The sequence below is a fragment of the Ammospiza nelsoni genome, chromosome 14, assembly GCF_027579445.1.
Source record: "Ammospiza nelsoni isolate bAmmNel1 chromosome 14, bAmmNel1.pri, whole genome shotgun sequence".
NCBI classification, from domain to species: Eukaryota; Metazoa; Chordata; class Aves; order Passeriformes; family Passerellidae; genus Ammospiza; species Ammospiza nelsoni.
In genome coordinates, this window is record NC_080646.1 from 2,256,109 (window position 1) to 2,280,772 (window position 24,664).

General features: G+C 45.5%; 1 protein-coding gene across 2 annotated transcripts in view; it reads left to right on the top strand.

Annotated features, from left to right (window-relative positions):
* The window catches only part of MEGF11 (multiple EGF like domains 11), a 189,871-nt gene that overhangs the window by 147,794 nt on the left and 17,413 nt on the right, over positions 1 to 24,664 (top strand). For both annotated transcript variants that reach the window (XM_059481906.1, XM_059481905.1), the window contains exons 13-19: positions 5,410 to 5,556; positions 8,069 to 8,203; positions 11,563 to 11,691; positions 15,348 to 15,476; positions 16,168 to 16,296; positions 18,784 to 18,912; positions 19,052 to 19,285. In XM_059481906.1, coding sequence (XP_059337889.1) covers positions 5,410 to 5,556; positions 8,069 to 8,203; positions 11,563 to 11,691; positions 15,348 to 15,476; positions 16,168 to 16,296; positions 18,784 to 18,912; positions 19,052 to 19,285 — 1,032 coding nt within the window. The remainder of the gene's footprint in view (positions 1 to 5,409; positions 5,557 to 8,068; positions 8,204 to 11,562; positions 11,692 to 15,347; positions 15,477 to 16,167; positions 16,297 to 18,783; positions 18,913 to 19,051; positions 19,286 to 24,664) is intronic.

Sequence of the window (24,664 nt, forward strand, 5' to 3'; positions counted from 1 at the left end):
CTTGTGCTCTCAGTGAATTGTCTTTTACCTCTTAGAGACTGAAGCAGCAGAAGAGTCCCTGCTTAGGAAAGCACATGGAGCTAACCTCAAACACAATTTAAATGGGATTTATAGGGACAACAGAAGTGTAACAGCAATGACAGTATCAGGAAAAGACAAGAGAATAAGGTTAAAGAAAACATGAGTGTGTGATTATAGAAGTCATTATCAGAAATACAAGTACAAACCAGGAGGCCAAGGCAGGATTCAGGGTGACCTGGGTGGCCTCTGGCTCTGCCCCTGGGCCGGGTGGGGGAGCTGCCAGTGGGATCCCTGCAGGGGGACAGAGACCAGAGGGAGGGTGTGCCCAGGGGTCAGGCCCACTGAGGCATTCCCACACCTGCTGCCAGTACCCTCAGCTCCCTGCTGGCCCCTGGCCACCCCTCCCACCCAGCCAGCCCTGCAGCATCAGCTGGAGGTGTGTGCTGGGGGGGGCACTGTCAGCAGGTACCAGCCAGCTCGGGATCCATCCTGCCAGAGCCACCAGCATTCCACATCAGAGCCAAGCGTGACTCACCAAACCTCAGACCTCCACAGCATTGCCTGCATAAATCCTGTGCCTATTTTTGCATAAAAAGCAGCTCTTTCCAAAGCTATTCAAATGCCAGAAATAAGAGATTATTATGACTTCATGTCATGTTGAAAGACAGGTGGAGGAGAGCACAATGTTTGTGTTGGATTCAAATGTCTGCTGAAATCATTCCTGTCATTCCTAATTGATGTTGCATCTGTCTTTAGATTGGGACTATTGAGGGGAAAAAAAAGCTGAAGACCTTATTCAGAGAAATAATTACAGTTATATGCTTGTAGATGTAAAATTAAAGTATGTGGGGGGAGGGAACTACATCCTGTAATTTATCACATTCCTACATCCCTGAAAAATAATTAGATGCTGGGCACTGCTGCAGAGGCTACTGTCAGGGGGATAGCAGTGGTCAAAACCAGGCCACTGGTTCTCATTTATTCCGTCCATTTTTGCTCTTTTATTGTGTTTGGAGTATTAGTTTCCAACTATCCAGAGACACAGCAGAGAAACAATGGCAGCTTTATTAAGAGCCAGAGACGTAATCTCCAAGCACGAGCGCAATTGCAGAAGCTGGAGAGGGAAAAAAGGGAGTTCTGCTTATGTCTGGCTTTCAGGAATTTTACCCTCCAAAGTCCTTCAGCATGATGTAGTTATGGGCAGCACTAAATCTGCATCACTTTGACAAACTTGAAGCCACTGAAGATTATTAACAGAAGCAGCCTGTGAAGGAGCTCTTCAAGAGATGCCTCACATCCCAGTTGTATGGCTTGGGGGTTTTTTCCTCTTCTTTTTCTTGCTCCTTTTCCTGATGCTTATATGGATGTTGGATCAATCCATCACAGTTGATTTGTAAATTTGAATACAAGGACTGACTTCATCTGGTCAAACTTGAAACTGCTCCATGTAAGACAGACACAGGTTTCTATCAACAGCTTCCCAGTGCAGAGGGCAGGGTTAGATGGGATATTGGGAAGAAATCCTTCCCTGGGAGGATGGGCAGGCCCTGGCACAGGTGCCCAGAGCATCTGGGGCTGCCCCTGGATCCCTGGCAGTGCCCAAGGCCAGGCTGGACAGGGCTTGGAGCAGCCTGGGGCAGTGGAAGGTGTCCCTGCCCATGGCAGGGGGTGGGACAAGATGAGCTTTATGGTCTCTTCTGACCCAAACCATTCTGAGCTTCTGGGATTCTCTTCCTCCTCTACCTCTCTCGCTGCTGCTTTCCTTTATCAGTATTGTCTGCAGCTCTGTGTTGGAAGATCCCTGCCCAGCTAAATGGTTTCACCTTTGGGAAGCCTGGGCTGAGTTACCCCAGATATTCCCCATGTCCCAGCCAGCAGCTGCTTGGACACTTGGTAGGAAATTGTCCTGGAGGGGCAGGAGTTTGGGGCAGCTCTCCTGTGTGATTTTCCCTTGGAACAGTGCAGTTGTCACTGCTCTGGTGGGCTGAGTTGAGCCCAGTTTGTGTTTTCCACTGTAATTCAGGCCCTCAGGGCTGGTTTTCCTCCCCACCATGTGTGCAAAGGAGGTTGGTGTGGGGAGAAGGGAGTGAAGGCACTCCTGGGACTGTCAGCTAAATGTACAGAGCAGTCCAGAGGGAATCCCACTGGAAAGCAGCCAGTGCTTGCAGGAATCCAATACCCCAAATCCCTGCTGGGCCATGGGGAGTTGGTGGCTGCTGTTTCACAGACTGAATTAAAGGCACAGTGGGCTCTGCTCTTACCTGGGCTCTGCCTTTCTGCAGAAGTGCAGATCTTTTACCCATGTCCAGTGGGTAACTACAGTTTTATAAGTTTTGTGGATTTCATTTACAATTCACCCCCAGAACATTGTTTAAAAAGGTCTTGGAAGTGTAATTTTATACCAGTGTCAGCAATTGTGAACCACGGCCTCGGGCTGGCAGATAATTCCCTGGTATCCAGGCAGTAGAGTTTATGTATGGAAATGCTTCCTGCAGCTTCAAGGACTTCTGATAGTTGTCTTTCTAATTTCTACACCATGCATGTGAAACCAGGACTTTGTTCATAAATTAGGAATCTGTGCTTGTAACACGAGCTAGTACAGAGGTGTGTCAACTTCAGCACTTCTTGTAGTTCTGGAAATTGAAAACTAATTGCTTATCAGAAATGTTCATCAGCAAGTTCCTAAATAAATATTAAAGTTTTACATTACAGAATCTTGCTGCTTCACTGACTCTGACTGTAAAGTAGCTGGGAGGGATGGACTCCCCCTTCACACGCTGTCAGGTTAGGGAATTGTAAAATTAAGGTGCTTTTTCCAGCACAATTCCATAAGACTTGCATGTCCAGATGCAATTTTAACTTCTCATTTATATTTGCAATTCAATGCATGTAGGAGCCTTCAAAAATGAAGTCTTCCGTGAAAATTAACTTGGATAATAAAAAGTAATAAAACTTGATTGCGGCACCATCTCGGTTGTCTTCTGGAAATGGACAAATAGAGAAGGGCTGGAATGGGTGCCAGTGGCTCCTGGAAGGTTTCCTTTTCTCCTTTCCCTTTTGCTACAACAATCAGCTCCACCATGACTCATTGCCTTCGTTAGCAGAGGGAAGACATCCCTCATTACTCATTACCAAAGCAAGGGCTTTCTGCTGCAGGAACAGCCCTGGCATTCAAATTCAGGTACCTTCCACAAGAAGAGTCACTGTCATTCTTCCCCAAACTTTGTCAAAAGAGACAAGAAATATTGCTGTTTAATTGTCCCTATTTATAAATAGACCATCCACAATGACAGAATTGTAATTTTAATGCTGCAGTTGGGAGGAAAAATGCACATTTTTCTGTGTTTGTGTCTGAATTTCAGTTCAGGGAACTCACACTGAGACTCAAGGCTATAAATGATCATAAATACAAAACACATTTATTTATTTGTTTATTTATTTACAATTCATTTTCTGACTTTTTAATTACAGAGCACTGTGGATAAAGGACATAAATGCACACACAAAGCACTTGTTTAAGTAATTCAAGTATATATTTGATTTCAAAGGGAGCAGGGAAGACTTTAAAATAATTTCTTAAAATAATGTTTTTTCTTGATTTTACTAATACAAATGTTCCTTGTCTCTTTTCACAGTCCCTTTTTTCAGATTTATTTACTTGGATATGAAGGAATTGAGCTTGTATTAAGTCTTTACTGTATTTTAATGTGGTTTTTATTAAGTTGTACAGAATGGTCCATGCCTCTTTATAAATAAAGCTAAGATCATGTATTACTAGAAATCACATTTCAAACTGTGCTTTTGCCAGACATGGTTAAGATTTTCTAGGAAGGGACATTATAATTGTATGATTAATCTTCAGAAAAGGGAAATTTTGGCTCTGCAGTATTTCTTACTGTGTTAACTTCAGAGATTTATAAAACCAACTTGAAACTGCACTGTAAGTGTATTTATAATGACTTTCAGGTGATTTAATAATGCTCAGAATTTGGTGACCGTACAGATCACAGCTCCCCAAATGCAGTGCATTACCTCCAGCATCCAGATGAAGTTATCAGAGGTGGAGGGAATGGTTGGGATTGTGTTTCTGCAGAGAGCTGCACTAATCCAACCCCTGGGCTGCTGTGATCCCATTGAGCAGTGGGACATGGGCACAGGTGATAAAGAACATCTCAGGTGAAGGACAGTAAAGAGCTTCTCGGGCTGGGGATGGTGAAGAACATCTCAGGTGAGGGATGGAGAAGAACATCTCAGGTCAGGGATAGTAAAGAACATCTGAGGTTGGTGTTGAAGCCCAGCTGGGGTGTGTGGGTACCCCCCAATCTCAGACCTGGGCTCCCACTGGGGTCATGTTCTAAGAAAAATTTCCAAGCCAGTCTCTGATCCATTTCTGCTGGTTTTAGATGCTCCTGCCAGTGCCACTCCCTGCAGCTGGCTCTGCTCACTGTCCCTCTTAGTTCATGATTCTGCAAACCCATCCAAGGAGCCCTTGATCATGCAAATAGCCCCACTAATTGTGGGTATTGGTACTGCCTTATTCCAGTGGAGTGAGAGCTTCTCAGACCCAGTGTGCAGGATAAGCTCCTTCAATTACATTTACATGTGACAAGCCGTGGCACAAGGTTGTTTTTAAAAGTCACCAGTTTAAACAAAGCCACTTGAAACCATGCCAGAAGCCTTGTGTTAAGTTTCCTGGCTGTGTGCTCCTTTCAGTGTTTCCAAGCTTTGCTCCTCACAATAGTAAATATCAAACAAGCACCCTGGGGAGCACTGGGAGCTGGATTGGCAGCTCTCAGTCTCCATTTAACATGCAAATGCTCAGCCTGTGCTCACATATGGCCACTTGCTGGATCAGAACTCAGTTCATTCACACAGAACTGGGGAGTTCTGGGTAGCTGTGGGGTATGTGCACAAAACACCAGAGCACAGGGGTTTAAGCCAGAAGGGGAACAGAACACAAAATAGAGTTTAATTTACTTGTGTTCAAGAATCCAAATACTGAACATGTTTTTGCAAAGTCCTGATTTTTCTTTTTATGGTTGTCCAATTCACAACAGGTAAGTAATCAGGCTTCAATCAACTGCCTATTTCCAGACCAGTTATTTGAGCTATTTTGTGACTTTAAAGCAATTCCTGACCTTCATCTCTTGGATGACATGCAGAGTTTCTTTAATGGTGCTGAGGACTGAACAGGCTCCCACCGACACCTACAGAATTCACCTCTCTGGCATTTTCTTAATTTTCACTTTATTAAGCAGATAAAAGAGGAGCTGTTTCCTTCCCAGATCCCTCTGGGGACTGTGAGGCATCAGTCCAACCAAGCATTTCTTTGATCAATGAGCAGAGTGAGAGTTGTGGGAAGCCTAACGTGTGGCTTTGTGTCCTCAGGCATCCACTGTGACAACATCTGCAGCCAGGGCCGCTGGGGACCCAACTGCTCCATCTCCTGCAGCTGTGAGAACGGGGGATCCTGCTCCCCTGAGGATGGGACCTGTGACTGTGCTCCGGGATTCAGAGGGCCCTTGTGCCAGAGAAGTAAGATTTCCCATAGCTGGCAGAAGCAAGGCAGGTAGAAATGCTCCTTTATGACACCAGGCAGACAAATCCACAGTTTCTGAGCTGCTGTAGCTCATGACTTCTAAGGGCAAACGAGCCTGGAAAAGGCTCCTTCATCAAGAACTCTCCTGCACTGAGCTGTGCCTTGTGTTTCTTCTTCTGATCACACCTGGAGGTCACAGGTGACCTGGAAGGAGGAGCAGCACCCTTACAAACCAAAGCTGGCAGGACTCAGTGAAGTCAGACCTGTTAAGCAGTCAGCCACCACCCATCATATAATGACAAGTGGATGAGCGTTGGCATCAAAATAACAAGGCAATGTTTTCTTGTATGCCAGAAAAAGAAACACAGCAGCCCAAAATAGCTCCTGTTTGATGCTCTGCTGCTACATATTAAAATGTACCAAGCAGATAAAAATCCTCTCCTTTGCTTTATCTGGGAAGCTGCATTTGCCCCATAGGGACCCTAATTCACTACACCAACCATCTTCCCATGTAAACAAGAAGTGGATTTGTCTTTGTTTTCTGCTCAGCATTTCTTCTTCTTCCTCTTGCTGTGAGACATTCTGCATGGCCAGTTCATAGATCCCCTTTGATTTCACCAGTTACACTTGACACTAGAACACACTCATCTCTAAAAATAATTTGTAGCTGACAGTTTTTATTTAAAGCCATTATAACAATGACCTCTAGCACTGCTGTAGTTAATGGCCTATAAGCATTTCCATTATAAACCCCAATTTCCAGGTGCTTCAGCATATCTGTGCAGCTGTAAAACCTCTCTCCAAGGCTAAAATGTGGAGCTCAGAGCTTCAGGGAGATGAGGAAGAAAATGTTTTACAAATTTGAAACCTTAAGAGTGCAAAACTTCCAGAAGTTAATAGTTTCTGACCTCTCTGAGATGAAAAAAAACCAGCTTAGTTCTATCAGCTGTAGGCATGCAGGCTACAAGAGCAACCCTTGTGCCCAGTTTGCAAGCCCAGGAATCAGGCTGCTCCCTGAGGATGTTTGCCAAGGATCTGATGGGGAGAACTTTTCCTCCCCACTGGGGTGACAGCAGAGGGGTCCTGTGGATGCTTCTGCTCTTGCCTCTGTGACTATTTGGCCTGGGAATCCAGCTTGGAATCCAGCTTGCTTCCAGCTCTTTTCTGGGATTCAGGCTCAATACCTTGTAAGCAGACCTTGCTAAGCTTGTTCTCAAAATCATCCATATTTTTCTCTTAGAAATTCATTTAGAAACAGGATTTAGGCTGTTTTATTACAAGGCAGAGCTGAGGATGATACTGAAGATGATACTCAGCCAACTTGTTCTGTCTGTGTAATCAGGATTACATGAGACACTGGGATGGTTTAGTGCTCTTAAGCCTGCAGAAATGTCTCCAGGAATGATCCAGGTTGTTTTATAGCTACTGCATCATCAACCAACCTGTCAGCTAAGCTCCAGCTGGAAATGTGCAGTGGGGTAAGAGCCTGACACCCTCTGAGAACATACAGTCCATGAGAAAATTCTCATTTGCTGGAAAAATAGAACAGACATGATTTAGTAACCACTGAGCCAGAACTATAGAACAGAGAATCACAGGAGTAAAAATAAAAACATATAAAGTTATTTTTACTGTCACTTTCTGCAATTTAACATTTCTTTGTGTTATCTATTGCAGTGAATGTTTGGACAGTGGATGCTTTTTCGCTCTAAATGCTCTTAGAAGCAAAAATCTGCTTTTAGAAGAGATACTGAGCCATAATCCTGATTCTGTACCTGATGTACAAATTCTGTAATAATTTCAATCCAGGTTTTAGGCAAAATAAGCACACAATTCAGTACAAGTTTACTCAGCTATTTGATGTGATTACTGATTTAAATCAGGTGATTTTGTATGGTGTTACATAATTACCATTATTGGCTTCTTTTCATCACTTGATGGCTGTCGCTTCTCCCAGCTGAGCACAGGCATTGCACCAGATAGGTTTGGAAATCAGCTTTTGGCATAACGGTTTTGACATAAAATATTGTTTCCTAATACACCTTCTCTGATTTCTTGACTCAATTTCCATTTCTTTCTGAGTTTCTGTTTTTGTACATGTATGCCAGTGTTTCTTTTCCTACCTGTCCTAAAATCTTTGGAATGTGTGTTATTAACCGTATCTGCTGTGGGGTCTCAAATATCTTAAACTCATGTTTTGTCAAAGTTTTTAGTTTAGAGAGACTCAAATGAGTGTCCTGAGAGAGGGAGGCTGCTGAGAACTCTGCTGTGATATTAAATAGCCAAGGACTTCCATGAGGAAGGAAGGTGGGAATGTTTGAACACAGGAGCAGTTTTACCAGCCTGCACTTTATTAGACATGGAACAATCCGACAGGCCTCATCATTTCAGCTGTCCACTAAATTGTGCTTGATAAATTAAGAAATATTAGGTTGGGATTAAGACAGACAGAGAATTCTCAAGCTCTGATGGAAAAACCTGTGACAGCTTGGTTTGTTCTGTTTTCAGTTTGCCCCCCCGGGTTCTACGGGCACCACTGCAGCCAGCCGTGTCCCCAGTGCGTGCACAGCAATGGTCCCTGCCACCACGTGTCGGGGCTGTGCGACTGCCTGCCCGGCTTCTCGGGGCCGCTCTGCAACCAAGGTACGGCCCCCTTTCCCTTCCCTTCCCTTCCCTTCCCTTCCCTTCCCTTCCCTTCCCTTCCCTTCCCTTCCCTTCCCTTCCCTTCCCTTCCCTTCCCCTCCCCTCCCCGGACCCTCTGCACCCAAGGTACCGCCTCCCTTCCCGCGCAGCTGCTCTGAGCCAGCCCCATCCCCTGCTCCCTGCACTTTTCACTTCTTTCTGCAGTTTAGATCCCAAGAAACTCTTTCCTTCCGAGGGAAAATGCAAACAGGTACTCAGTCACCCTCTTGGAAATACGATGTGCTCCTGGTTTCATAAATAATCCAGCTCTGCCACACTGGATTGAAATGCCTGTGGAATGAGACACCGGCTGTAAATACATCAGCATCCAATGGCTTCATTTTTCTTGCTGCTCAGCCTGTCCTCACCTGAATGTTGATAGCACCTTCCTGAGATCTTTGCTGCAGGACAGGGAGGTTCTGGTTAAGGTAAAGGCCAGCTCAGGTGAGCAATCCCCAACACCCAGTTGTGCACCAAACCTCATTGAGACTGTGCAGGACCTGGCTGGGAATGGCTAAAACCATGGACACAAGGAAAGTTTGCAGTGAGGCAGAGAAGGGAGTTCATTTTCACAAGTGAAGAGGAACTTCAGCTCCCCCAAACACCCATCGCCTTTCTGTACCTTTCAAAGTTCCACGTTTAACTCCAGGTGTCATTTTCATCCTAAAAATACCCACAAAAGCCCTCAGCCTTCTGCACTCTCAGTTGCTGCATACTGCAGTGGGTATTTGCTACACAGATATTTAAAAGAAGTGATTTGTAGTGACCCCTGCCCCTGTGAAGTCACCACCCCTGCCAGAACTGAATGACACTTTCAATGACCTGCTTTTCAGTAAGGTGGGATTGCAGGCAGCACTTACCCAAAATCATTAAACATAGATTAAATATAACCATGGGGTTTTTTTTTCCTGTGCTGTATAGTCAACTAAACATTACACCAATTAATTTATTAAAATGAACGTATTTCAGTGCATTTGTCCATTTTATGTGAAATGTTAGCCAGATTTCAAAGCATAAGCAGGTCTAATTATCCTCTTAAGAAAACTATTTTATTTTTGCTCAGATGTTCAGCACTTCTGGTTTTACTTTGAAATGTTGATCTATCTAGCAAATTAATCTTAAAATATTCATGTCCTAATTAAAATCAATTTGTGTTGCAGTTTGTCATAATGAGTTAACATGTAACTTTATTTTGTAGAAAGAAAAATGCTAATTAATTTTCCATTAGAAAAACGTGAAATGAAGATTTCACTTTGGAATTTTCATTTCCTTGTGCCATTGGCAGCAGGAACATTCTTCCACGAGCAGTGTGTGCATGTGAGGAGCTGTGTAACCCCCAAAACTGCACAGGTTGACTCAGTTGTGCCAAGGATTCCAAGCTGCAAACAACTAAACAGCTGTTTTGTGAATATCTTTCATAATCCCAGAGCGAGATGGGTTGATAATAACTTGTTATCACTGCTAGAACACACCTGACATCCCACAGGGACTTTGGGAGTCTCACTTCAGAGCCTTCTGAGCTAATTAACATCCCAATCTGTGTTGTACAGTCAGGCTGCTGCTGGAGAAAGCAGCATTAGGCCTTGTTTTACAGCTCTCTAAAAATGATTGAGACATTTAACAAATGCTTGGATTTGGATCTCACATCTTCACAAGAGTCTCTCTGTCAGTCCACAGCCAGGTTGTTTAAATTAGGGAGAAGAACCATTTTGTCATCCCCGTGTGCTGCCATTCCAGAGGGCGTCATCCCATTTCCAGAGACAAGGGGAGCTCCTGTGGAGGGAGCCCCTCTGCCAGTTCTGCCTCTGTGCACCAAAGTGTGACCTGGTCCCTTTGCCAGCAGCTCTGTGTGGATCACAGATCTGCCCTGATCCACCGGTATTCCATGGTGCAGAACAAATCAGCTCCTCTCCAAAGGAAGTCCTTTGAGAATTCCATTTTTTGTACATACCTTCCCCAGCCTTCATCGAGGTGCTGTTGCCTATCTCCATCTCAAAGATGCCATAAAACAGTGCCTGGAGCTGCTTCTTGCAGGGCACTGGAAGGGAATAATGGTGTGGCCTGTCCTGTCCAGGAGCCTGGGCTGACAGATCAGTTCAGTTTTTGCTGTCTGTGATAGCAGGGTTCTGCTTTCCTTCTCTCTTTGTGTATTCTTTCCATCCTGGCTGTGTATTGTGTTTAGTTTTATCTCTTTTCATTTAGGAACAGTTCTGTTTAGCACAAAGTGTGAAAGTCAAACCCAACTTTATCCACTCCTACAGATAAGTCCATAGTCTATAGAAACACAAGCAGAAAACAATACTCTGCTCTTGTAAGAGCAGAGGATGGCATATTATATAAAAGCCAATGAATCACAGCTCAGGTTTTCAATCTGTGGCTGATTCACAGTCAGGATAGATTGAGGTCACCTGCAGAGACTACTTTTGAGAAAGTGAGAGAGGCTGGAGTGGTGAAACAGCTGCATAATTCAGGGAAGTGCCTTAATCACTTTTTTGACATCGCTATTATTTACCAGGATCCAAGTCCAGTTCCATTTGTTAGCCTCTTTGCAAAGATGGACTGTATGTTTTATCTTGTTTTGAAAATACATCTGTTTTTGTCAGGGAACACAGCCAATAAGAGCCCAGAAATGAAACATTTCATTTGTTACTGAGCAGAGCTTTCCATCAACTTTAACGTTAAAGATTTCCAATAATTTGGTGGGAGGTTGAAGATCTACATGTCTATTAGTTTCCTGTCGCTGTGCTTAGGATGTGAGAGGATGACTCTGGAAAAAAATTGAGAGTTCCTTTTCTTCCAACTTCACTTAGGTGGACACACAGGGAGAGGTGCTGATTTTGTCGGGATGCAGTACATTTGTTAAACAGCTCTCAGTCAAACAGATATATAACATACATAAATATAAATATAGATAAAATCCTTGGAAACCAGATCAGTCCCAGCCACTCACTTGTGGCTGCTACTCACTGAATTCTCCTAAGATTTTCTTGTTCTCTTCCTCTTGTGATGGTCCCTCTTCTCTGTTTTGTCTCTCCTCTTGTAATCCTTCCATACTGCCCTTCAATTATTGCAATCTTCTGACTATATTAGCTTCATTTTCCAGCAGAAAAATGGATTTTGATACGACTTTTTCCTATTGTTTTCACTCCTGGGATGCAAGCAAAATGGGCTTGAATACTTTTCCTGCTTTCCAGAGGAATTTTGCTTCACCAAAGAAAAGCGTTTTTAATTAATTTTATCTCTAACTGCTGAATGTTGACTCCTGTGATTTCCTGCCATTCCCTTTGAAGAGGCTGCAGCAAAGTGCCTTGTGTTTGCAGTGTGTCCCAGCGGGAAGTTTGGGAAGGACTGTGCTGAGGTGTGCCAGTGCACCGAGAACGGGACCTGCAACCCCATCGACGGCTCCTGCCAGTGCTTCCCGGGCTGGATCGGCACGGACTGCTCCCAGAGTAAGGGCCGTCCTCCTCCTCTGCTCCACATATCCACTTTGGGTTTGCTTGGGGCTTTCTGAAAGCTAGATTCTGGGGAAATCCCTGTTGTGTTACAGCCACTGCCTTACTCTCTTTAAAGCAGATTTCTATTAATTAATCTAAGTTAGCTTTGGATTGAATTAGTTTCCGCATTGCAGAAGCCCTGACTGGCTTTTATTCCAGGAAAGGGAGGTCAATCTCTTATCAGAAAAGAAAGCTCCATGCTCCCTTTTAATTTCTAGCTGGATTCCTTTTTATTTATTTTTTGTAATAATTTTCTTTCAGCTATTACATTTAGACATTATTAACCAGTAAATGTTTTCATGTACCAAATCCCTAGAATTGAGAAATTAGGTAGCTGAAATATTTCTATTAAATGTAATTTAATTGTAAAAGTCAATATGGCCTTGTAGGGATGAAGGATTTCTTTCTGAAAATTGCCCAGGTAGAAGATTGGCATTTGCTGATCCCAAAGTGTCATTTCCTGAGAGCATCCCTTAATTGAAGCTAGATCACAGAGGGAGGCAATATCCGATCATTCAGAAATGTTACTTCATATTCAGGATACAACTAGCATATTAGACAGCATTCCAGAGTAAAATATATTAAACTCCGAGTGATAAAGCAGGAATCGGATAAAAACAGATGGCTGTAATTTTGCTTTTATTGTGTGTCTTCCACAGGCAGAATATTGCTGTCACTCAAAAACAGCAGGGGAAAAAAAGGGAAAAAAGACAGAAAGCTGCACATATTCCTCATTATATTTAGCCATCTAATTGGGAAATGTCTGTTAGTGTCTGTTAACCTTGAAAAAAGGTGCTTTTCCTTCCAGAGCAAGGCAGGCCAGGCCAGCAGGAGCAGTTCAGCAGGCAGCACCTGCCTGTGGGCACTCTGGGTTCTGGATGAGCAGAGGGGGACGTGGCTCCTTGCTCAGTTCCCCTTGCACATAAAGGGAACCTTTCCCAAGGTGTGACCCTGTCCCACCCCAGGCTCCCTGGGCACCTGGGCTCCCCTCCCTGGCTGTTTCTGGCCCTGTGCTCCTGTTAACCTGGAATGACCTGGGCTTGGAGCTGCTCAGGAGATAATTTTAGCTCCAACTCCAGAGCCAGTTCTGGATTCACTAACAGCCCCTGCAGCTCTGCCTTAGAAGAGCATTGGAAAAGTATTTCTGGTTGCTTATAGCACAAACACTTCAGGCCAAATCCTGCTCAGCTTTACATTGTGTGAGTCCAGTGACCTTTTGTGTGATTTATGTCATGGCAGGGTTTTTTGGCCATTCATTCTGGCTTTAGAGGTGTCTGTCAAATGCCAGAAACTTCCATTTATCATCCATGGAGCCATTGGCATCCATGGAAATAGACCTGGTGTCTGTACTTTCAGGTTTCCTGGGAACTGTGCCTTATTAATTCATGGCTTTAGCAGGAAGCAATGGAAAGTGCTTTTTAAAGCAAAAATATAGTTGTTATATTGAAGGCCTATCATAATTTCGGATCTTTTAGTCTGGCACTAATAACAGTAACTTACTGCATTCATTTTTGGAGGGAGGCTTACAATAACTTTTTTTAATGTATTAATATTGTACTTGTTGAAATATAAAATAGACCTAGAGATTTTAATTTAATATTAGCCCCCCAACAACAATAGCAATCTGAATTTGTGGATGTGAATTCATACTGGAAGAAGTTTTCTTTACATTTTTTTCATGATTGGAGTAGCACTCTGTGCTTCAAATGAATGTGGTAATTTTAGTGGTTGATTGCATAGCAAAGTAAACCTGAATAGCTGGGCTTTATTATGCAAGAATTCCAGCATGTCAAAAAGAAAATTAAATTACCTCTATATCCTGCAACTCTGCCTAAATTGTCCTCACAGATAATGCCAGTGAGGCATGGAGAGTGCCACAGCACAGAGTGGGGTCGTGTTGAGGGTCACTGGTCACAGCAAAGACCTGATCCTGCCTCCTGCCCCACACAGGGCATCATGGAGTCACAGAATCCTGGAATGCTTTGGGTTGGAAGGGACCTTAAAGCCCATCCCATTCCACCCCTGCCATGGGCAGGGACACCTTCCCCTATCCCAGGGTGCTCCAAGCCCTGTCCAGCCTGGCCTTGGATACTTCAGGGATGGGGCAGCCCCGGCTTCTCTGGGCACCCTGTGCCAGGGCCTGCCCACCCTGCCAGGGAACAATTCCACCCAAATATCCCATCTATCCCTGTCCCCTGTGTCCTGTCCCCCCATCCCTTGTCCCAGGTCCTCTCCAGCTCTCCTGGACCCCCTTTAGGCCCTGGAAGGGGCTTTAAGGTCTCCCCAAAGCCTTCTCTTCTCCAAACTGAACATTCCCATCTCTCCCAGCCTGGCTCCAGAGCAGAGGGGCTCCAGCCTTTGCAGCATCTCTGTGACCTCCTCTGCACTTGCTCCAGCAGCTCCAAATCCTTCTGTTGTTCCCCAGGGCTGGAGGCAGCTCTGCAGCTGGGGTCTCACCTGAACAGGGCAGAGGGGCAAAATCCTCTTCATAAACCTGCTGCTAGAAATCCCTGTGCCAGGGAGAGGTTACAGGGTGGCACCAGAGTTTGGAGAGCAATGGTGGCTTGGAAGGACCAGCCACTGTGCAGGGAGCACTGGTCACTGTGCAGGGAGCACTGGTCACTGCCTAGGGAGCACTGGTCACTGTGCAGGGAGCACTGGTCACTGTCCAGGAAGGACTGGTCACTGTGCAGGGAGCACTGGTCACTGTGCAGGGAGCACTGGTCACTGCCTAGGGAGCACTGGTCACTGCCTAGGGAGCACTGGTCACTGTGCAGGGAGCACTGGTCACTGCCTAGGGAGCACTGGTCACTGCCTGGGGAGCACTGGTCACTGTGCAGGGAGCACTGGTCACTGTCCAGGAAGGACTGGTCACTGTGCAGGGAGCACTGGTCACTGCCTAGGGAGCACTGGTCACTGTGCAGGGAGCACTGGTCACTGTCCAGGAAGGACTGGTCACTGTGCAGGGAGCACTGGTCACTGCCTAGGGAGCACTGGTCACTGTGCAGGGAGCACTGGTCACTGCCTGGGGAGCACTGGTCACTGTGCAGGGAGCACTGGTCACTGCCTAGGGAGCACTGGTCACTGTGCAGGGAGCACTGGTCACTGTGCAGGGAGCACTGGTCACTGCCTGGGGAGCACTGGTCACTGCCTAGGGAGCACTGGTCACTGTGCAGGGAGCACTGGTCACTGTCCAGGAAGGACTGGTCACTGTGCAGGGAGCACTGGTCACTGTGCAGGGAGCACTGGTCACTGCCTAGGGAGCACTGGTCACTGTGCAGGGAGCACTGGTCACTGTGCAGGGAGCACTGGTCACTGCCTAGGGAGCACTGGTCACTGTGCAGGGAGCACTGGTCACTGCCTAGGGAGCACTGGTCACTGTGCAGGGAGCACTGGTCACTGTGCAGGGAGCACTGGTCACTGCCTGGGGAGCACTGGTCACTGCCTAGGGAGCACTGGTCACTGTGCAGGGAGCACTGGTCACCGTCAGTGTGTGGTTCTGCTTTGCTGATGTCTCACGGGTTCTCCCTTTATTGTTGCTCCTCCACAGCACTAACACAGTATCATTGCTTTCTTTTTTGTCGGCTGACAAATGTTTTTTATTTTCATAGCTTGTCCCGCTGGGTTTTGGGGCCCTGATTGCTTTCATTCATGCAACTGCCACAATGGAGCACTGTGCAGCCCCTACGATGGAGAATGTAGATGCACTCATGGCTGGACGGGGCTCTACTGCACTCAGCGTAAGCCTTTCAGAGACAGGGAATCTGTCAAAGTATGTGCTGCTACCTCGTGTTTCTTCCCAGTATTGCAGTTTCCCTGGAAAACCACATGCTCCTTACTCCTGATAACCTCACATCACCCCTAAGAAAACAGTCCTGAAGCTTTCCAAGGTTTTTTATGCCTTTGGCGCTCGGTAAAGGAGGGGAAAATAATTTAGATTATTGATTCATTGTTAGAATTTGCACAGTCAGTGTCCCTGCTTGTTAATGCCCCAGTATTTATGGTCTGATTTAGGAAAATGGTAGAGATTTCTCACCCTAGTGCCAAATTACCGGTATGAAAGAGGAGATCCAATTCTGGTGAGCCTTTTAAGAAGGTTCTTTCACTTGCAAATAATTGATTGATCCCTGGTCTTGCAGAGAGTTTCTGTTTAGCATCTTCTTTCACTTCTTGAAAATGTAGTTTGTATAGATGGGTCAAGTTTTCATTCTTCTGAAACACTTCAGAGGCAATTCTGTAAAGATGAGAAACATTACTTCAAGAAAATTGTCTGTCACAGTATCTCTGCATTTAGACCATCAAGTAAATGTCATTAAATATACAGAGGCTGGAAATCCATTGATTTATACGCCCACATACTTTGTGCTGATAACACATCTGAGTTTGACTTTCAGCTTATTTCTTACTCTTTCCTTGTTCTCTTGCTGAAAGGTTGCCCAGCTGCTTTTTATGGGAAGAACTGTGCCAATGTGTGCCAGTGCCAGAACGGGGCTGACTGTGACCACATCAGCGGGCAGTGCACGTGCAGGACGGGCTTCACGGGCAAGCAGTGTGAGCAGAGTAAGTGCAGCCACCTCGGTGCCCTCCTTCTCCAGAGAGGGGGTGCTTCACAATCCTTGCACAAACTGGCTCTTAAATGAGGTGTTGATGTCAGCAGGACAATGACCTCAGGCACCTTATGTAATCCATAGGGAGGAGAGGGCACCCCTGGAAAACTGGACAGTCTGAGCATAAAGAAATTCAGTGAATCCCTGCAAATTGGGCCTTTCATTCCCAGGCTAAAGTTTGGTGAGAGAAAGTAAATCACTGCACTCAGGGCCTTCCCAACAACTTGTACCTGATTAATACACACCCAGCCCTAAAGCTGCCTCAGGCCTTGTTAAAGCTGCTGGGAGCAGCAGCCCCAGGTTTCCCAGTGCATAAAGACAGAAGGGTTAAAAGGAACAAGTCCTTTCTGCTCTCTGCCTTCCAAAGAATATTGGGGATATGGGGCTTTCCCACAGAAGTTATGATGTAGACATGGACCAAAAATTCATCTTTACAGTGAAAGCAGATCAAGGGAAACAAGGTTGCTTGCCATTTTGGGAAGGGTCTGTGTTTAGCTTGAGCAGTGAGTGTTCCCCAATGAGCCTCAATTCCCTTGCAAGGGATCTGGAATGTCTTCCTGGAATTGTTGTCCATGCCCCACTGGAATATTTAGCAGGCTGTGCCAAATGGCTTCTTAGAAGAACACAGAATGAGGGTCCTGGGAAGAGGATGTGCTCTGTGTGTGTGTTTGTCCAGTGCAGTAATTCACAAGGAAATTCTCACCCACTTACTGGGGTTCTAAACACAGATGAAATCCACCTCATCTTCCCAAGGCATTCATTCCACAGGATTCCCTCACTTTTTTTGGGAGGAAGGAAATTCAGTAACATTCTTGACAGATTTGCAAGGGAAAGCTTTTTAACTGTAGCTTGCTACGTGGAACTTTATGGAAGTATTTGTGCATGTAACTTAATTCATAAATGTGTTTTTGCACACACTTGAATTCAGCAAAGTGAATATCTCAGGGCCAAATTTGTGTGCTCTTGGGGGATTGTGCATGGCACCACTGTAACTCTGTAAGTGGCCAGCTTAGTGGAATTTGGGGATGCTCTTCGCTGCAGCCACAATCAAAATAGGAAACTAAAGAATCCCACAAAGAACTGCACAATAGCAGATTTTACACAAGGAGCTGCTTTATGATTTCACCCCTGTATAAAGCCTGAGGCTTTCTTTTCTATCCAAACTACAAATGTATTTATTTACTTGTTTTTCTACTGTTTAATCTAAAAGAATCTCTTCATTAAGGCTCCTTCCTTCTCCAAATCCTGCTGAATGGGCAGTCACACTGCATTGCAGATGAAATGCTTAATTGCAGGCATCATTTCTGTGGTGCAGTCCCAAAATTTAGGCCTTATTCATTTTAAGTAGGCTGCAGGCTAATAAAAGAATGAGCATTAATTGTAATAATTTTATTTTTTCTTTGTTTGAGTACCAACAGATTAAATATACAATTCTAATGCACACTGCAAATCAATAAACAGATACTGGCTATGGTTCTGTACTTAATATTAAATTTTGGCTACCAGAAGCTACTTTGAGGCTGACACTGGGGAGGTGTTGTCATGCAATGAAAAACATTTGCAGTGACACACAAGGAGTCACATATTGAACAATATATTCCACAGGATCATAGCAAGGGAGCATGTTCTCAGTAATGCAGCTTCTCCATGGAAGTAAGCGACAGACATTGTTTCTTTTAATTTATTCTTGAACAGTGCTTCCAGAAGTACAGTAAGCTGCCTACAGATTTATTGTAATAGCCCATCATGGTAATTGTATGAATAAATTTCTCAGCTGGACACTCAGTCTTTGATAGAAACACAAAGACAGGATAGAAATTCCTTCTGGATTAGGAACCCTGACACTGAAGCAGAGCAAATCAAACCATTCAGATGCTCAGTTCTGAAATTCCACCTGCAATGTTCTATTCCTATTCTATCCTATCCTATTCTGTTTCCTACTCATCCCTACCAGTGCCCATCCTGGCATTGGTAGGGATGGGTAGGAAAGCACGTGGGGTTTGTTTGGTAAAGGCTGTAGGGTTCATATAAATGTTCTTTAAAACTTTTCTTTGCAACTCCCCTCAAAAAAAAAAAAAAACAGGTAAGTTTTTAAGGTTAAGTTAAGGTGAAGAATGCTGAGCTCTATTGTCTGGAGCTTCTGAGCTCAAGCTCTGTTAAACTCTGAACATTTGTAATATACATCAAGTCTTCTAAAGCCTTTGTACCTATCATTGATTTCATTCTATGAATTTTCCAGAAAGTTACAGTTTAATAAGTAGCAAACTGCACATAGAATGCATTTAGCTCCTGCTTTAGGCTAATAATAATTTCACATTAAGGTGTTATCCTAGAGATCCTAAAACCAGGGAGACTTCTCTACCAGATTTCCCATGGCAAATGTTGTGCCCATTCCCAAAACCAGAAGAATTCCTTGCAATGTTTTTCTTTGGCTCCCCAGAGTGCTCTCCAGGAACATTTGGTTATGGTTGCAAACAACTGTGTGAGTGCATGAACAATGCAACGTGTGACCACGTCACAGGCACTTGCTACTGCAGTCCCGGCTTCAAAGGAATCCGATGTGATCAAGGTACAGTGGAATTCTCTCTGTAAAATCCTTCTCTCCCTCTCTCTTTCCCCCTCTCCAATGATGTGCTTAAAAAAATACAGTGTTTCAAAAATGAAATGCACGATTCAATTTACAGTGTGTTATGAATTACTTTTAACAGCGGCTCTTATGATGGAAGAATTAAACCCCTATACTAAAATTAGCCCAGCTCTTGGATCAGAGAGGCACTCAGTGGGAGCAATCATTGGAATTATTATTCTCCTTCTAATTATTATGGTCTTGCTGGCACTCTTTGTGTGGTATCGACGGAAACAGAAGGAGAAGGGCCATGACATGCCAAGTGTATCTTACACTCCAGCCATGAGGATGACTAATACAGATTACTCACTTTCTGGTAAGGGTCTTTTTATGTTAATCAAATCCAGACTCATATTCCTGTCTGTTGGGGAAATACAAGTTTCTGTGATGTGTAACATGTGTTATTGAGCCTCAAAAATAATGACACTTCCATTCTTCCTCAGAATGCCGTGATCTTTAAACACATAAATGGGACAGGAAAGCAAATATCAAACTGATTTAAGCTGTTTTATGTGTGGAAGTTTATATGGGATATACCTAGGCAGGAAATATGCTGCATGGAATTTTGAGTCATGTGCATTCCTGTTGCAGTGCAGAGATGTTTCCCTTTGTGAAACCTTGGGAAGCCTTTTTTGGTTTGAAAAATGGGATTGGCTGGGTCAGTCATAAGGTTTTGGTTTTGTCTGTGCTGCAGTTTGTGGTTTGAGGTGTCTGTTGTCACTCTCTGCTGTGTGCAGACCAGTCCTTGTCATGTAGGCAGCTGGTGGGAATTGTCTTCCCAGGAGCTGAGGAAAGCAGGAGAGAGGAAGAGGAAGGCTCTTCAGGATCAAAGCATTCTTCCTTCTTTCTGTCCTCTGCTCCTGCTGTAGAGAACAGCTTTTCTTGACAGATTGTCTAAATTTTGGAGGATGTGATCTCCTTTTCAATGCTGTCATTTTTACTCATTCCTCTCTGGCCAATATTAGGGACAATGCCAGGCAGGAGATGGCTTTACTTCCTTCTGGTTTCTCCATTGTCTCAGTGGGGATCTTCTCAGGGTTTACTGCCCTCTGACTTCTTCTCATCCTTTTAAATGGCTGAAACTCCAGCTCCAGTAAACACAAGCCCCTGGGGCAGGCAGAGGTTGGCCCAGCAGCTCTGCTTCCCCAGGCCTGCAGTGCCTTTTCCTTTCTGCTTTCCACTCTAAATGTACGAGGCCTCTTGGCTTCTCTGCGGTCTCAGGGTGGCACAGCTGGAAGCTTTTTATGGACTTCCCTGCCAAGGATGTGCCTGGAAAGAACCTCTCCCATTAAGCAATGATAGTGATGCTTGTAATACCTGGAACTCAGTCCTGGAGCCTCTCATGGCACAGTGACTTCAGTCCTCGTGCCATGGTGTGTCCACATCATGGCTCTCTGCCAAGCACCATTGACTAGTTTCATCTCTAGACCACTCAGTAGAGCATTCCTTCTTCTGATAGCTACAAATGGGGGGAGAAATTATCGTGGAGCTCCTTTCGTTCCTTCTTATTTTTGAATTTTAGCTTTGCTGGCTCTTGCTTAAGTTGCCCATCCTAAATAGCTGAGGGATCACACCCCTCATCTGCACTGAACCTGGGATCTCTTTTGGTCCTTGGGCTGGGAGTTTAGCTCTTGCCCTTGTGGCATTGCTGCTTTGTGTCAGGTCAGTTTGTAAAAACCCTGAATACCAGGTCCTCACAAACTCAGCACCAGGTCAGGGGGGTTTCATGGGCTTCTCTAGAAAGGAATTGGATGATGGTTCTTTCCTGTTCCCCTCAGTCAGTGATGGGGGTGCAGAGACTGGGCCTTTTCTTTCCTCTTACTTTCTTTGTGCAGTCCCTCTAGCAGTAGCAATTGGATCACTCAGGAAGCTGCAGCAGAGTGGGGTCAGGCATCTCTTTCTGGAGGTCACAAGGACAGTTTTCTTCCTTCTTCCCCTTGGAAAACTCTGCCATCTGAGCTTGCAGAGGAAGACTAAGAAGATAGAAACACACTGCTCCATCTTCAGCTCATTATAAATTGCCTGCAGGTACCACCATTGTTTCAAGTTTTGGATTTTGCCATTTTTAGAAGGGCATTTAAAAATTCTAGACAAGAGCTTCTGAAAACTGCCTGCCAAATCCTGACTGTCCTCCAGTACATTCCCCTGCTGAGACTCTCAGTAACTGCCCCAAGTTTGGCCTTACCAATGCTGCTTCTCTTCCGTGTAGCAGAGAGGCAGGAAAAGGTGCTGATGGCACCTCCCTCAGCAGAAAGGGGAGAGGTGGACATGAGACAAGCTCACAGAAAAGGAAAATGTGGCTGGCAAGACAACACGTGTGTGTCTGAGGGCAGGTGTGTTACAGAGGATGCTGAAGGACAGCAGGGGATGGTGAGCTCTGTGCACAGAGCAGGGACACAAAACAATTCCTGCTCCAGCTGGGCACCAAGCACAAATGACCCAAATCTCAGCCCAGGAGCACAAACCCCGTGGGCTGGAGAGAGAAAAACAAGCAGGGTGGGACTGCCTGGGCTCAAGCTGCAATGGGACAATGAACTGCAAGGTGCAAATGGAGCAGAGCTGATCCCAGGGACAGAGCCCGTGCCCGGCCGTGCATTTTGGGGCCATTTTGGTTCATCTTGGGTGCAGCCCTGGCTGGGCTCTGGTGCTGCCCAAGGTGGATCCATGGAGGAGATCCTGTCAATAAATCCCTGCTTTATTCTTTAGCTCTGTCCAGCCTTCCCAAGGCATCAGCAGCAATATTGCATAGAGGGAACAGGGATTCCAAGCTTTACCTGCAGGTTTGCTTGTGGATTAAGAGCAGAATACCATGGAGATGTGCTTGCCCAATGAATATAATCCCATGTAAACCCTGGTACTTTGGCAAGAATTCCACCTGGATGGCTGCAGCATCCAGCCCTCTGTGGTTTGTAACATTATGGCTCTCCTGAATCACCAGTTGTTCTTTTGCCTGTTTACTCTTACTTGGGTGATGGTGGTGCTGTTTCTGAATAGAGTCACATACACAGATCCCCAGCTCCTGCAGGCAGCAATTTCCTCCAGCACATTTATTTCTGGAGGATGTTTTTGGTCTTTAGGTCCTCAGCTCCTGTGAGGCTGATAATCCATGCATATGTGTGAGAGAGATTATGAGGAAGAGGAACCCCCTGGGCAGCCCTTGGACTCTTTTGCATTTGTGGATGAAGGATGTGGCAGCAGAACACACACTTTGCCCAGCAGCCAGAGGAGCAGAAAACCACCTGTTCTGGGAGGGTTTATCCACAGCACATGGATCCAAGAGCAAACTTTCCCAAATAAGCCTGAAATCAAAATGGTGCTCCCCAGCCTGAGAGTGCACTACATCCAAAAAAAGATTTTGAAGAGCAGGTTGTTTAGTTCAAGGAGATAGGGCCAGGAGGGAAAACTGTGTGGCAGTGCTGGAGAGCAGCAGAGATTCCTTAGTGGGACTTTCACAAGGATTGGCCATGGGCTGAACTGATGTTTGAGGTCTTGTCAAGGTCTTAGCAAACTTTCTGGTATGGGTGAATCCTCTGCTGAGAGCCAAGAGCTAAGCAAAGCCTACCACAAATAAAGCATCATGGATCCTGAAGCCTAGACAAGACGCTTCCAGAAATGATCTGCAGATGATGGGTAGTGGGAGGTGGCAGAGTGAACCCTCCTGTTTGGAGCCTTCAGCCGTCTCCCTGACACTGTGTGGGCAGAGAAGACCCACACAAAGAGAAGGAAGCAGCTCCATTTAGCAGTTGAGAAGTCTGGGTTTGTATGTACTGCAAAGTGCTCACTTATTCCCTTTTTTGTGGCTGGGCTGGTGCCCAATTTCCACAGTGCTGTCCTGCAGGATGGGAACTGATGCTCTCTGTGGCACCCCAGAGCCCAGGCTCAGAGCAGGAGCTCAGTCCAATTCCTTTTCCTTTAGGCATTTAAGTCTTTCCTTGCTGTTCAGACCAGGATAAAATTCTCACCTTTGGGAAGAGAGAGATTTTTTGTTGGTTGGGGGTTTTTTTGTTGTTGTTTTTTTAAACAGGGATAGCATTAGATTTGAATTTGATGTATTTCCAGCCAGCAGTTACAAGAGCTTCATGAATAAATGTGTAGAAAATGGACTGTGCTATCAAGGTAAATCAGCCTGGGTGGCCACTTAAGTATCGACCAGAGGGAACTGTGGAGCAGGAGTAATTCTGAGTTCAGGGTGCTGTGTGCAAGGGGGGGGAAAAGGATTTTGGGGGATATGTACAAGCTCAGAATCATTAATTCAACACTGTGCTGAGTAGTAGAGCACTCTGGTAGAGTTTTATTTCAGCTCATTTTGGGTGCGGAGAACAAGCCCCAGCCAGCTGAGCTGGATGAGAACTCACCTTGTCCCAGGTGGCTCCTGGTGACATCAGTGGGGACCTCAAATCCCACTGCAGAGCCACAGGGTCCTGCTGCTCCTTCCAGCTGGTCCTGGCCCACAGCCAGTGGGGAAGGGAAGGGAGAGGGCAGAGGTGACCCCACCAACACTTTCAGAGCACAGAGACAGATCCAAGTGTCCTGTTTAACTGGGACCATGGGCTGTGGGGAGCGAGGACGGGCCCTTGAGCCAAGACCCCCGAGCAGGCTCAAGGCTGTCTTGGGGGGGGGCACACACTGACATGAGGGGTGGGTTCCAGCCCCAGTTCCCACTGGCAGACCCCAAGAGAGGTGTGTTTGCTGTTGGTTTGATTGTGAATGTCACAGAGCTGTAGCTGGGGGAGATGGCAGAGCCCTGGCAGCCTGGCTGACAGATGTTCAATGCAAAGGCTTCAGCTCTGGAATCACATCCTGATCTGAGATCATTTGTCAGCAGCAACTCTGGCAAACAGCTGGGACTCAAAGGCTCGGCACTTACCACAAAACAGATCTGACCTCGAAAATCTCATTGCATGTTTCAGCAGAAAAGCAGTGCTTGGTCAGAGCTGCACATGCAGGAGCAGCTTCCCCTGAGCCACGGCCCTTATGTAAGAGACACCCTGCAGATAAAGCCACTTCTTGGAAACAGGATATTCTGCAGTAAATTAGGCTCAATCTAGATCTCCACAAGATGTCAGCAAAGCAAAGTGCATGTTCAGAGTGAGGCAAATGCAGAGGGCAAGGGGAGGAGGTGATGGTGCTGGGGACCCCAGTCCCTGTCCTTCCTCACCCATGGCTGCCAGCCTCCAGTAAAGGTGGAGATGGGCTCAAGCAGCCAGCCCAGCACTTCATTTCCCTTTGACATGAACGTGTTCCCCACAACCAACCTCTCTGCCTGCAGTTTGAGCCCATGCCTTAGCAAAGCCCCTTCATTTGCTCCTTACAGGGCCTCGTTGTTTAAATGATGCTGCTCCAGTTGGAATTTTCCACCTCTTCTCCTGATGGTACTTTGAAATATGTATCTATTTGTTATGCAGCTGGAACCAGACTGGGATTGATGTTTTCATTAGAACTGCCACTATAAATATGATGCCTTTCTTGGTAAATTATTCTGCTCGGTAAATGTGTTTATAACTTAAATTGAGGAAATAGATAAAATGTCTCTGAGCATACAATGTAACTGCCCAGGTTTGCCTTTCAGGGCTCCAGCTTTGGTTTCTGAAAATCCTTTGCACACAATAGAAAACGTTTTGGACTCCTTGGTACAGTTATAGCACCTTGATTTCTAACATTACTCCTGGTTTTGTAACAAAAAGCTTTCATTTGT